Source organism: Zalophus californianus, chromosome 14 (assembly GCF_009762305.2).
Source record: "Zalophus californianus isolate mZalCal1 chromosome 14, mZalCal1.pri.v2, whole genome shotgun sequence".
Lineage (NCBI taxonomy): Eukaryota > Metazoa > Chordata > Mammalia > Carnivora > Otariidae > Zalophus > Zalophus californianus.
In genome coordinates this window covers 50,122,676-50,137,821 of record NC_045608.1, presented here as the reverse complement: position 1 = coordinate 50,137,821, position 15,146 = coordinate 50,122,676, and the positions used below count along the sequence as shown (strand labels likewise).

The 15,146-nt window shown below is 39.5% G+C and overlaps 1 protein-coding gene across 2 annotated transcripts in view; it reads left to right on the top strand.

The window, feature by feature from the left end:
• CDH2 (cadherin 2) overlaps positions 1 to 15,146 on the top strand; it is a 207,227-nt gene that overhangs the window by 154,104 nt on the left and 37,977 nt on the right. For both annotated transcript variants that reach the window (XM_027576021.2, XM_027576022.2), the window contains 4 exons: positions 709 to 853; positions 3,509 to 3,681; positions 11,846 to 11,983; positions 12,665 to 12,850. In XM_027576021.2, coding sequence (XP_027431822.1) covers positions 709 to 853; positions 3,509 to 3,681; positions 11,846 to 11,983; positions 12,665 to 12,850 — 642 coding nt within the window. The remainder of the gene's footprint in view (positions 1 to 708; positions 854 to 3,508; positions 3,682 to 11,845; positions 11,984 to 12,664; positions 12,851 to 15,146) is intronic.

Below are 15,146 nucleotides of genomic sequence, written 5' to 3'. Positions count from 1 at the left end.
AAAACCCACCTAGTGTCACAATTCCCTAAACACATTTAATTCTAAGTTCTCTTCTGTTCTTTTAATCTCTACGACTACTCTGTGCCCAGTACATTTTTAATTACCCTGACTCATATGTACGGATTTAGCAAAAAGATTTGGGAACTGGACAGAACTGGCTTTGTCTGTGGGCTCTGTCAAGAGACAGAGCAAAATCACTTAGCTTTTCTGAAGCTCAATTTCTTTACCAAGCGCTTATCATTTCTGCCTCACTCTTTTGTATATGGATCAAATGAGTTAAAATCCGTAAAACTGAGCACAATGCCTAGCAAATAGTAAGTGTTGGCCTTTTACTACAATATCTATCCTAATCACATGAAGTTTGGCTAACTTAAATTTTTTTTAAAGATTTTATTTATTTATTTTGGGGGGAAGGGGCTGAGGGAGAGAGAGAATCTGAAGCAAACTGCACACCGAGTGGGGAGCCTGACACAGGGCTCAGTCCCAGGAACCTGAGATCATGACCTGACCCGAAATCAAGAGTCAGACGCTTAACAGACTGAGCCACCCAGGCACCCTGGCTGACTTAAATTTTGATAGGGAGAGTAGCTTTTTCTTCAGTTTCTCTGTTCACCCTTGCTATTTTGGTAGCATGGTGATTGTACATTTTATCTTCTCACTTGAGACATAAAACTGTTAAATAGTTTTGTTTTCTAATTATTTTTGCAGTTGAGGGCACATGCAGTGGATATTAATGGAAATCAAGTGGAGAACCCTATTGACATTGTCATCAATGTTATTGATATGAATGATAACAGACCAGAGTTCTTACACCAGGTTTGGAATGGGACAGTTCCTGAGGGGTCAAAGCCCGGTAAGTTTGAATATAATAATTTAGAGATTCAGGAAATGCTGTGTAATTCAGCACTGGTTATAAGCAAGAAAAGGAGAAATCATGTGAGCCTTTTGGTGTTATTTTCTTTCATGCAAAATGATTTTAGGGAAAAAAGAAGGTAAAAGGAAAAAACCGATTGAAGAGAGAAAACAGAAAAATACCACTTCCCACTTTGGAAAAAAATATACCCTAGGGTCTCTGATTCTGTATTATAGGATCTATGGGATCCTTTCATTCTGCTGCAGTTGGTAAAGTCAGTGTGGCAAAAAAGTGAGCAGGGACTTTCTGTTCATAAAGTACAGATTTTATCATATTACTCGGAGCAGCAAGTAAAACTCGATTAGAGAGTCTGAAACGTACTTGGTATTCCTAGGGAAAGCCAAAAGCGGAGAGGGGGCTTGGAGACAGCTGGGTGACACTGGAGATTTACTTCGGGATGACCCTAATGTCTTCTGCAGCCTACGCTTTTAAACTGGTGTCATGGAAAGTGTCCTAGCCTAGAAACAGGAGTTGCCAAACCCTGTCACCATCGTGCAGTGATGTTTGACTAAAATTTTAGACTCGGGTCCTTGAAAACACTGTAAACCTCAGAAGACCAAGGCTAGGAAGGCCAATTTAGTTTGAAAAACTAGTGGACAAAAAAACCAGTGGGTAGAGAGAGGTGGCAAAAGATACTGTTTCACCAGCCTTCCTGAGATGGTTAGGTGTTTGGAGAGATTTAATTAGCTACGTTATCATTTTTGTTCTCAATTTAAAGAGCCTCAACATTTAAAATAGTGCTACGTATTACCTTTGTCACCTATGCCAGTTTATACCAGTAGCTCCTTTATGCATACGCCAATTTATAGATACAACCACATATGCCTTAGATTGGCACTTCTTCTTGGTTCAGTTGTACCTGTCTGTATCCTCAGAAAGAAAGAGGGGGTGAGGGGAGCTGGAGTGCGGGGACGGGGCTGTGCGTGAAGTTCAACCATCTGTGGCTCCTTCTGAGTCACATTCCAGAGTAGCGTTCTTTGGTATTTTAAAATACTATAAAATCAAAGAACATTAAACATACCCTTACTAAAACACTAGTCTTACACAAATATTCTAAAGATAAATGAAGATAAAGATTTTTTACATGCGGAAATGATTTTTTGTTGTTTTTTTAAATAACTCATTTCATATGTTCCTCTGTGGTTTCTAACTTTATTAAAAGTACTACTTCACGAAAATTGTCAAAAATACACCATTAAAGATATATTTATTATGCATTTGATCGTGAATTTCCATTAACGCCTCCCATAGACATTTCATGCATGTATTTCCAGTAGTCGTTCTGGAAAGATCTTGAATTAAACTGCATTGTAATCAGTATTTTGGTTCAACGTTCCGGAATATACGTTTTTTGTGTTGACCCTTCATTTGTTCATGCAGCAAACGTTTATAGAGTCTCTGCTGTGTGTTAGTCACTGTTTTACCACTGTGGGCACCGCGTTGACACACTAGTTCCTACCCTAAACCCTAACCCTAAACCCTAACCCTAACCCTAAACCCTAACCCTAACCCTAAACCCTAACCCTAATCCTAACCCTAACCCTAACCTGTCCTACTGGAGCTTACATTCTAGTAGGGGAGAAAAATAAAAGCCAAGGAAGCAAGCACATATGCAATGAAGTTTAAAAAAAAAAAATAAGGGTGCAGAGTGGGCACATAATCAGAAGTGTCTCACTCAAAGGGACAATCTCTGGAAAGAGATTTGAATAACGTGATCAAGCCTTCATGAATTCTGGGGCAAAATTGTAGCATGGAGAGGTTCTAAAGAAGAACTGAGCTTAGAGCACTCGTGACGAATTTAAGTTAGAGATGGAAAATTTTATATGCTAGTTCTTATAAACATCCCACAGAACAAACCTTCCTAAATAGTAACTACTTTTCTCTCTACTTCTAAATTACACAGGGTGTGTAGCTAGTTTGAACTTATTTGATTCTAATGCGTTGTAGATTTCCTTTCCAAAGTATCTAATAAATTGAAGTCCCTGAGTTTGTTACAGTGCTCTTGTAATCTCCTAGGAAATAATGAACCACAGTGCCAAACCCCTATTCAATGTACCAAAACAGTAATGCATGGAATGATTCCTTATGACCTGAGTAAATGGAGTGTGCATCGTTACGCACACAGCTTACTTTCAGAAAGTGACTTAGGCATTGAGGAGAATCATGCTCAGCGTGTCATTTTCGATGTTATTGTATAACAGAGGAAAACATGGCAAAGGCAAAGTATCAGTGGCCATAAAAGATGTTGCTAATGGCATCTATACTATTGTTTGCATTTTATATAAATAAAGGTCTGAAGTGATCTTTTCTTTGAGCCATATAGTGAACTCAAAAGTTATGGAAAAAAATGAGTCTTTACAAATATATACATTTTTAATAATTTTCCTTTTGCAGATCTAAACCATGTTTTATATTTTTTAAAGTGAGTGCTGTTCTTATCAGTAGCACTTTTAATTAAATCTAAGTGACTAAATGTTTGTTTTGAAAAAGTGAGATTAAGACTGATCCAAAAGGCAGATACACTTTTTAGGTATATCTATTTAGGAGACCCTCAAGTGCAGGGTGACCATTCATTTTCCATGTGTACTGTTCTAGGAACGTACGTGATGACGGTCACTGCTATTGATGCAGACGATCCAAATGCCCTAAACGGGATGCTGAGGTACAGAATCCTATCCCAGGCTCCAAGCACCCCTTCGCCCAACATGTTTACAATCAACAATGAGACTGGTGATATTATCACGGTGGCAGCTGGACTTGATAGAGAAGTAAGCCAACCAAAAACTATTTGAATTTGTCGTTTAATCTTAAAGGTATATGTGGTATCACATGCAGTTTAGCTCCAGGTAATAATACGTAGACAGTATTATTCAATATCAATTTTTTAAAGAAATCTTGTGCTATTTTCTACCGAACTTTGAATTGGTTAAATGATGTGTGCATACTGGATAAATCATTGCTGGTCCATGTAATATTTAGAGGAAAATTCACTGAGTTCATTAGATACATCTGGTATCTGATTTTTAAAATTCTTGGCATTTTTCTCAGTTTTCCCTTACATTCAAAGGTTTTTGTGAGGAATTAAATTAAAAACCATGCCCAAATAATGTGTGTGTAAATTTAGGATAATTTTTAAGTCCTATTGTTTTTAAGATTTATTTATTTATTTTGGGGGTGGGGGTGGGGAGGGGCAGAGGGAGAGGGAGAGAGAGTCTCAAGCAGACTCTGCCCTGAGCACAGAGCCCCACGTGGGGCTCGATCCCACAACCCTGAGATCATGACCTGAGCCAAAACCGAGAGTCGGATGCTCAACCAACTGCACCACCCCAGCACCCCAACAGTCATATTTTTAAGAGGCTACAAATAACGTGTGTGCTGAGGTGTTTTGTAGCCTCTCTGGATAACCTGGTTTAGTAAAAAGAGATTATCTCCTTTATTAGAATTTTCCCCTTGACTCTAAGATTAACTTATTTAACAGGTTTGAAGACTAGCAATGGCATTAATTCTACTGACAAGCCTTTAAAGTTATAAATGGAGAAAAACAGACTTCTGGCATAATTTTTGTTGAAAAGGCATAAAATGTTGACAACACTGAAATACCATGTAGTGTCATAGTCTGAGAGTGGATGGGCATTTCGGTTAATTCCCAATGCTCATCTCACTGTGACAGACCTCAACCCATGGTCCTCAGACACACCTCTGTGTTTTTGTTCATGTAATTTCTTCCACCAGGAATGCCTTACACCTTTTTCTTGCTCTTGAACCTTCCATTTCTTCATGTTTCTATTTAAGCCCCACTTACATCCTCTCCCGAAAACCCTGTCCCTAATGAATCTTTTATGCTGTTCTGACCATTTTCTTAAGAGATTCTCAAGGTCATTATTGACCATCAGTAATCATTGTGTGAGTGAATTATCAAAGTGCTAACTCATAGACATTTGTGCTTTGTAGATTTCTGGCTGAGCCAGCTTTTATAGTAATGAGACCTCAGATTATGTATGTCAAAAGGAAACATTATACCTACCGTAATACATATTATTGACAAGGATTTTAGGAGTTGGTTTTTATGACCCTATATTTGCCCCAGTAGCATTCACTTGAATTGGATCGAAAACAAAATTACTATTGCAATTAATTATATACACAAGATAGTGCTAGAAGCACTTTAATAAAGTAGTACGAACAAATCAAGATTACTTTATTCACAACTGAACTGAGCTGGGAGCCTTACTTAGGAGTTAAATGTATGCCTGTAACATTGTACCTATTAACTTCCGGGTGTCACTGATTCTTTGTCCAGTAATATTCTGTGTTGGAGATAGTTGAAATTTAGTGTTTGCAGTAGTACTTCTCATTCAGTGATACTTGGAACATGCATGTCTTTTCACCTCTTCCATTACCGTATGAAGTGCAATGCTTAAATGCCAATAATCAGCATGCATGCATATTTTGTTTGAGAAGGGGGGGTGTTTTCTAACATTCTCTCTTGAGTGCCAGGTTGCTCAGATACTGTGTAGGTATGTAGCTCATCCCCCAATATAAATATTTCTCTTTTATTCACACTCTTCGTTGGAAGATACAGAAATGGGGCTTCCTCATGTTTGCACATGGAAATATTCTTATCGCATTGAGTCTGGCTGTTTCATGACAAGAAGGAGAATTAAAGATCATTTTACTAAAGCAGACCAGCCATATTTAAAAACTAGAGCGACTGCATTTAGTTTAGAGGATGAAAGCCTGATGCCATACCCTAATTGTGGTTAAGTTTATTTTGCAGTGGACCGAAGTTGCCATGCCCCACCCCCGATGAAATGAACGTGGAAATGGATTAGAAACGTTAGAATCATGTGTGAGAAATAGCTTCTTGACAGTGAAATTATTAAACACAACAATGAGTTACTAGGGGAAATTATGGAAAACCTTCCTTTTCTGAAAGTCATTTAATGGAAAAAAAAATGTGTCTATCTCAGATGGTTTATGGTAATTCTGCCTGAGGCCAGGGATAAATTACTCTGACTTCTTCAGGCCTCGTGCAGGCCTGAGATTCTTTTATTTCTATTAGAATTCACAGTTTTCTTTCTGTCAAAAGTAATTTCAGTTGTCGTTCTCCCAGGATATATGACACCTACAAGTGATTGAACTCCTAATCATTGAAATGCCTACTGAGATTCCGTTTTTTATTTTACTTTAATCTGTAGGTTTAGAAAAATATCAGTTCTTCAGGTTGCGTTACTTGGTGGTGCCTTTTCCTGGCACTTTCTTTTCTCCACCCCTTTCCCTTGATGTCCATCTCCTGCCCTTTTCAGGTAGGACTACTGATGGCTCGCCCTCTGCTTCCGTGGGTGTAAATCCTGGGACTGCCTGTTATGGGCTATTTGACCTTCAGTGTATTAACCTGAAACCTTAGTTCCCACATCTGTGAATGGGGATAAAAATATTACCTCCCCCGTGGGATGGTCGTAAGGGTTATGTAACACAAGGCGTAAAGCATTCAGCACTGTGCCCAATAAATATTAGCTATTGTTTTCCTCTGTTGCCATCATAAATCCAGCCTCGGCATCTACTGGGTGGGCACTATCACTTTGGCTCTTCAGCATTGTTTTCTCATGGCAAAGAAAGAAAGATACTTCCTGTTTTCCAAGCCTACTGATCCTTTCCGTTGCCCTCTCAGCAACATGTTCTCCTGTGTTCCACTGTGTTGGTCTTCCCTTCCCTACAGATTCCCTTCTAAAACCCCACAAGTATCTTTATAATCTATAAACATGAGTCTCCCCTGTGGTAAAATGACTCTCCATGACCCCTAGGATGACGTCAGAGCTCTGTAACATGGCACTCCAAACCCTCTATGACATTGGTCTTAAAGCCTTCTTTGGTCTAACCTCCTGGGATTCCTTGCCTCCTGTTGAGGAACAAGTGATGTCCAACACTCATACAACCACATGCAACTCCTTGTACAAATCTTTTGTTCCTGTGGTTTCCTCTGCCTGGAGATTTCCTTTCCCATCTCTGTAGAGCAGGGTGACCCTCACTCTCTGAAACCCAGTCCCCAACCCCTCCTTGGGCACCCCTAGTAGTCTCTGCATTCCCCGAGATAGGCAAAGACTATGTCACATAGATATTATATCTGCTTTCTTGCTCTCAGTATTTGGTGAGGCTGATGGGCTCCTTTTTACCCCGCATAGGAACCCTGAGGGAAATGTTCATATTATGTGATTTTCTCCCTTCTTTTCAACACCATACTCCTTGAAAGGACAGCCCACACTCATGCTCAGTTCCCACTCCCTCCTCGTCTTAATAGTTGGCTTTCTGCCCGCCTACCCACTCAGGTTGCACCCTTGTCATGCAGATATTCTCACTTTCTAGGAGGGCACTAATACAGTAGAGCAATTAACAGTACAGATTCTGGACTCAGAGAGACCTGGCTTCAAATCTCGTCTCTGCTACTTATGGCTGGGTGTCATTGTGCAAGCTTCCTTGCCTCCCTGAGCCTTGGTTTCCTTATCTGCAAAATGAGGATTAAAAAAAAATCCGGGCGCCTGGGTGGCTCAATTGGTTAAGCGTCTGCCTCCAGCTCAGGTTATGATCCCAGGGTCCTGGGATTGAGTCCCGCGTCGGGCTCCCTGCTTAGTGGGGAACCTGCTTCTCCCTCTGCCTGCAGCTCCCCCTGCTTGTGCTCTCTCTCTCTGTCAAATAAATAAATGAAATCTTTAAAAAAAAAATCCACCTGCCTTATGGGATTATTGTGAGGACTGAATAAGATAACGTATAGTGCTTAGCAGTGTATCTGGCAGGTCGTTAGTACTCAGTCTCAAAAAATGTTACTTTTTTTTTCTTATCAAGGCCCTTAGAACAATGTCAGCACACAGTAAGCATTCAAAAAAATTTTTAGACTCCAGACATACAAGATAGATGGTACGATCAACCCCATTTCACAGGTGAAGGAACTGGAGCTTCCCGTTTAAGAATTTGAACAGCGTCACAAACCTATACTTATCTTCTAAGTTCTCATGACATTATTACTTAATTGTCGATCCCCTAACTCAGTGCATCCAAGAGCAATCTATCATCTCCCTAAATCTGTGATTCCTGATCAATTTCCCATTTCATGTGACCAGTGCCACCTCCCCAGTCTCCCAAGATCACGGTCTACCTACCTTTACCATGCACTGCCATCCATCCACTGATAAATTTAGTTATCAGGTTCCTCTCAGTTTACCTCCAAAACGTCTCTTGCATTCATTCTTCCCTCCAGACTTTGAGGGCTGGTTTGGATGCCCCTACTGAAGTCCCTGCATCACTCCTTCCAACTCTTCCTACAGGTGCTTTGTACATTTGCTCCTGTTAATGCCTCCATCACTTAAGGATATCAAGGCCATCTCTGGCATCATTCATTATTTTATCCAAGTAAATACTACATTGCCTGACATCTAGTAGACATTCATTAAATGTGTGCCAAACTGAATGAATGACCGAATGCTCTCACTTCTTCATTCGCTCATATCACTTTAGTTCAGTGTTTCAAAAGTGTGGTGCACAGGTGTGATGATTTTATTGATACATGTAGGGAAGCCTCTAGAGAAAACTGGAGACCACAAGTCTTCAGATGCTATTCCACCAAGTAGAGACTGCCAGAGTACAAGGGTTATAGTGTGTTTATTTTTACAGTTATATTTATGGCAGGTGATGTTGGTCTTCCATTTATGGTACTTTTACAATAAATTAAGTTTTTTGAAAGGGAGGGAATGTCAAGATAAATGTTACGTGACTCATGCTACAGAAATATGAGGATAAGGCAGCATTGGGAAGATCGTGTGTGAATCACTGTAGTTTGGGAAAATGAGCTAGTTTATACTCCCAGTGTATGAGTTAATGAATAAATAACAGCTACCATGTAAATAAGATGGTTTTTCCCAAACCTGGAATGATTTTTATAGTGGAAGGCAAGGCCCAGGATTTCTCATCCATTCACCCATCCAACCACCAAGTCAAAAGCATTTATCACTTGCTTACTCTGTTCAGGCATTAGGCTGTATACCAATGACACAAACATTGACAAAGCAGGGGCCTGAGGAGGGCTGTGTGTTTGTGTGTACATAACCAGGAGGGCAGACATATGGATTTATAGCAGCCATATAAACTAGAAACAGTGATAAAGGTGTATCCATGACAGTCCAACAGCTCTGCCTCCAGGACTTTCTGAAGTCATCTCTGAGGTGGCTTTTCCACTTTGTGTCCACCAGGCTCAGGGTGAAGGGAAGGGTACTGAAGCCCAGAGTTTCTCAACCTTGGCACTATTGACATATTGGATTGGATAAATCTTTTTGGTGGGGGGGCTGTCCTGTGTATCATAGGATGTTTAACAGCATCTCTCTCTGGCCTCTATGGTCATCCATTAGGCGACTGTAGCAACCCCCAATTGTGATAACCGAAAATGTCCGGGAATGGTCAAATGTCCCCGGGGGGTGGGGAGGGGCAAAATTACCTCCATTGAGAACCACCGTTCTAGCCTAAGGGAAATACCAAAGGCAGTGGTGTATAGGGTTACCATAGGCATTTGAAAGTAGATTCAAAAAGCTCAAGGTGTAGGGTAAGTGGATGAAAGGTGATACATTGCTTTGATAAGTAAGGTGGGTGAGTCACAGGGCCTAGGATTGATAGCAAATGGATGAGTTGAGATTTTACCCACCTAGAAGAGGAAATAAGGAAACATTTTTAAGCAAAGTCCCCTTGATCAGATACGGGACTGAGGATGGGAAGTCAAATTCTTATGGAATCTAAATGTCAGTCATTCAGAACCAGATGCCCAGGGACTAAATTAGGCAAGAAGCCCTATATAGTTTGGTTGTCTAAAACAAGCTGTCATGTCTTCCTTACTAAATGTAAGAACATTTTACCAACCAAGCATTTGAAAATGGAGATTATATTATTTACCAAGTCGGATTTTTTTTTTATTTGAAGAGACATTGTATTTTAGAAATAACAATGTTCTTTTGTAACTTAAAGATTCTAAGACTAACTTGAAGCAGTAGGAAATGTCACGTATTAGCTACTCATCCCAATATTTCAGCTCAGTGGAAAATTGTATATATTATGCTTATATAATTTTAAAGTAGACATTATAATTTAAAGAGCAGACATTAACAAAGAACTATATTTCCATACAATATCTGTGTGGGTTTTTTTATCTTCTTTAACAACAACAATAAGAAAAACCTCTTCCTTTTTTTGAAAATGTTCATCTGCTTCTGCAAATAGCAGCTAAGAGAAATTGCATTTCAAAGTCATAACAAATTTTTATTTTCATGATTTTCGGCTAGGAAGCTGAACTGAGTGCCCTACGAAATTCTCTCACTAACCATGAGAACATTAAGCTGAAATGACACTTGACTGGGAAAGGAAATCATTGAGAAATATTTTAGCCTACGTAAGCACTATGGTGAGGTGTTATGGGTTAAGAAAAAATTTACATGGCTCAACTAGCACTATTCCTTTGTTTCTTTTTTTTTTTTTATTCAAATAAGTGGTATTTTCTTTTTTAGGAAGACAAATAAATAACTGCTAGAGTTTGGCATTTGGGTAGACAGAGACTTCAAATCAGATGTGTGGGGTTTGGCTTTTTCTCCTACCCGTTTCTTCTTCCTTGCCCTTCCCACTAACAAACTAAATCAAAAGCTACAATTTGTGTCTGTTCTAGCCAGCTCCAGAAATCCCTTAAGAATGGCCATTCATAATGTTAGCTATATTTAGAATCAGGGAAAACTGTACTTTGCAGTGACAGTTTATTTTTGTATGAAGAAGTAGGTTTTGTTGTTCAGAATGTTTTAACATTTATGAAAAAGATCTATATTTTTTATATGTGCCAGTTTCCACAGAGATTTCAAATGACTTTAAGAAAATCATTTTGGTTAGTATAATATAAAGTGTATTTGTCAGCTAGTACTATGGACTTCTCAGACAGTCTCCAGATAGTCTAGATACAGTGCAGCTTAATTTGGCTCCCTCTTTTAAAAACTCAATTCAGATGGGGCTCCTGGGTGGCTCAGTCCATTGGGTGTCTGACTCGTGGTTTTGGCTCAGGTCATGATCTCAGGGTCATGAGATCGAGCCCTGCATCAGGGGCTGAGCTCAGCTCAGAGTCTGCTTGAGATTCTCTCCGTCTTCCTCTCCCTCCTCCCTGCCTCTCTCCCTGCTCTCTCTCTCTTTCTCAAATAAATACATATAAATAAATAAAATATTTTTTAAATTTTCAGTTTGGAATTTAAAAGCAGTGATACCTATTTGGTAATAGCCATCTACATGCAGATGTATCTAGGTCCCTCTTAGGTATGTGGGCGCAATGAGTGTTAGGCCAAAATGACAATCCATCGAGTATGCAACAATTAAGTACCACTGTGTTCCTTAGTTACAACTAAAGACATAAACATAAACCCTCTAATTAGGTTTTAACTTCACTTAAGAATATATAACTCCTACATAGTTGTGACTAGTATGTACTAATGGAAAGTAGGAGAAAATACTCTATCAACCAGATTTTTCATTGTCTTTAGTATTCTAAACTGGGTAGAAACTAACATATGAGAAAGTAAACACAAGCCAAATGACTTGAATGCTTGATCACAATGTTGTGAAGTTCAGAAGAAAGGGGAAGGTTGAGACCAGATGGAAGTTTCCGCTTCTCTGAATTTCACACATCTACAATGCGATCTTTTCCTCAAGTAGAGGTGAAAATATACAGCCACCTCTCTCTAGACAAGAACCAGACCTGTGCTTCTCAAGTTAGAAGTTGGCTCCACTTGGGAAATTTCAAGCAATGTTAATCAGAATGAATGGTGCTGTGCTTTCTGTGTGTAATAAAGAGCTATTTACAAAACAACTGCTGTGTCTACTTGAGGAATTAGTTTCATCTAAGGTGTTATCTTTTTGTCTTTCTAGAAAGTGCAGCAGTATACATTAATAATTCAAGCTACCGACATGGAAGGCAATCCCACATATGGTCTTTCAAATACAGCTACAGCTGTCATCACGGTGACAGATGTCAATGACAATCCTCCAGAGTTTACTGCCATGACGGTAAGTACAGACGGTCACTCACAGAACTTGGGTCTGTGGTCCGTTACTGAGAAGTTTTGTCATGAATAATAAATGCATTAAATAGAGGTGGACCTTGCTTACCCTCGTTGTATATTGGCTACCCTCTCAGCTGTTTTCTGTCACCAGGACTTTTAAATGAGGCAACTGAGTAATTTGTTTTCTCCTAGTCTCCCAGGTCCACTGATGAAGTTGTTAAAATATGCCACCTGGAAGAAATGGCCTAAAAATACTTGGTGCTGTTATAACAGAATATTTATAAATATTTTCAGGTGCATGAAGTTGAACGGATATTACATGACTGATTTATGCAACTTTGTCGAGAATATAAATATTATCTCTTGAGGAAAATTATTTCCCTCAGACAAGTCCTTTTCTCCAACCCTGCATTAATCACCCAGATACTCACAAATGGACACTAATTTTAATATTAATGAAACTGTAACATCATTTGGAAGAAATTTTGACTGCTGAGAAAAGTGATAGTATTTTTAAAGTTAAACATAAATGCTGTGATTACCTGCATTATGGATTTCCTCATTTAGTGTGGGTAATAAAGATTTAATGGGGCAGTAAAATCAGGGCAGTGTGGTCATCAAGACACCCTGTCCTTCACCGGCCCACGTCACTCCTCTGACCGAGGTTTTTGTTTTTTTTTTGTAGTTCTATGGTGAAGTCCCTGAAAACAGGGTAGATGTCATAGTAGCGAATCTAACTGTGACCGATAAGGATCAGCCCCACACGCCAGCCTGGAATGCTGCCTACAGGATCACCAGCGGGGATCCTACAGGGCGCTTTGCCATTCAGACAGACCCGAACAGCAATGACGGCCTCGTCACCGTAGTCAAAGTAAGTGCCACTTGGGCCGCTGATCTCTCTGACGGGCACCCTGCATTGACCAGTCCATGCTCCCTCGCCCGTAGTTTCCTTTTGTGTCTTAGGGTTTGTTTGTTTGTTTTTTTCTTTCAGACACCTTTAAATCTAGAGTTAATAAATTTTGGGGAGTCACATTTGTTTTTTTGTTTAGTTTAAGTTGAGGCTACATTGAGGCCAACATAAATGTTCTCACATTGTCTCTGGAATACGACTGGGTTTCAATCATTTTGGACAATTTTAACATTCTGAAGACAGGACTGTCCTCCACAGTGTTGACTGTCGGTGTAGTTAGATGTGTTCGTGATATGGCACACCCTGAAGTATTGATCGCCAATTGATAGCTATTAGGAAGGATGCCCCACACCTATTATTCTCAAGGTGCCCTTTGAGTATTGACTCAGAGAACAAACCAGAAAATATCACAAAAGTAAAAGGGGATGAGTAGGGACAAAGAGGGCCTACATTCTGAAAATGTTGTGAATTTATACTCCTGTTTTTAAATGTTATATTCAAGACAGTGTTTTAATTGTCAAAAATCAAACAGAGCAAACACTGAGCGCTGGAAGCAAGGGGATGTTAACTTCACAGGTAATAAATACGTAGCTATAACGTAAAAGTTCCTTAAAGTGAGCATCTCTTCCTTTGAGCCCCCAGTGAAGAGATGTGTTTCCTTGCCTCACATCCCAACAGTTGATTTGTAAGTGAACCCAAATGTGGACTTGCCTAGGAAGGTGCTCTGAGGGGTCCGTTGCCTAGAATTTCATATGCGTGTGAGTAAAATGGGAATTTCCCCTGGGAGGTGGGCGTTGGAAATTTCTCTGCATGAAGAACATAGCGATCAGGAAGCACACCCCAGACCCAGACCATTTGTGTTCGAATCCCAGCCCTGCTTTTGGGAGTGGTGTGAGCACGGCAAGTTGTGGAACCTCGCTGAGGCTCAGGGTCCTCATGTGGAAAGTAGGGAGGATTATAGTATCGAAGTCATAGCATCGTTCTGAGGGTTACACTTAATACGCATTTAAGGACAGACTTGTGCATACCACGTAGCATAAATAAATATTATGTCCTGGACTTTTCATGTAGCTAATGAAATCACTCAAAGAATTCTGCTTTCTGGCTTCTATACTGTCTTGTTTAGAATAGTTGAGAAAGGGAAGTTGAATTGGTGATTTTAGAGTGAGAGAAAAAGAAACTCTGTGTTTGAAGGTTTTGAGGAGGTGGTCTAGGGTAGGAAACTAATAATGGGGCTTTCTCATTAGCTTCACTCTTAATCCTTCCTAGACCACCTAGGAGGGCATGAGAGCTTGTCAAGCTCTTTTTTTTTTCAAATTCTTATGGCACAGTAATGTTTATCTGCATCCCCCACTAGAAGGTCATCAGAGGAAATCAAGAGTGGAAATGAAAGTCCAGTCTGATCACTTGACTCCTGGTAACTCTTCTGTTGACAGCAGGAGTCAATGGAAATTTGGAATTTAATATTTACATTATGGGTTATTTGTGCATTGCCTTTATCTAAAGTGTTGTTCTTAGATTAGGGATTCTTGCAGACCAGTAGAATACCTAAAATTCTTTTGGGGAGACAGCCAGAGTTTTGGTTTGCTAAGAAAGGGAAAAACAAAAACAAGAAAAAGCCTACAAATACTATTATTTTTCATAAGTGTGTGTACATGTCTGTATTTAAAATGTGTTTCAAATTATGAATGTTGTTTTTATTAAATAGAATTTAAATTTAAAATTTAAATAGAATTAAGTTTTTGTTTTATGAAAAAATTGGATTTTATAGTTTGGGGGCTTTGGTTTCTTGGGGTTTTTTGTTGTTGTTGTTGTTGTTTTGCACTTCATCCCAGATGTAAAAGGTCTCCTGGATGAGGAGTGGTCTTTGATACCAACGTTTCGGAGTATAATCTAGACATTCAGGTTCTCACTTGACCTCAGACTATTTAGTATTTTTGGTTACGATGCTGTTCTTAAGAATAATCAAGTTTTGGGCGCCTGGGTGGCTTAGTTGGTTGAGCGACTGCCTTCGGCTCAGGTCATGATCCTGGAGTCCTAGGATCGAGTCCTGCATCCGCTTCTCCCTCTGACCCTCTTCCCTCTTGTGCTATCTCTCATTCTCTCTCTCTCAAATGAATAAATAAAATCTTTAAAAAAAAGAATAATCAAGTTTTCAGATGTAGCTGATGCAATCAGTGCAATAGTACTATGCATTATTTTGTGAACATAAATTGTTAAAGTACCTGAGATTTACAGATATCTTATACAAACAGGC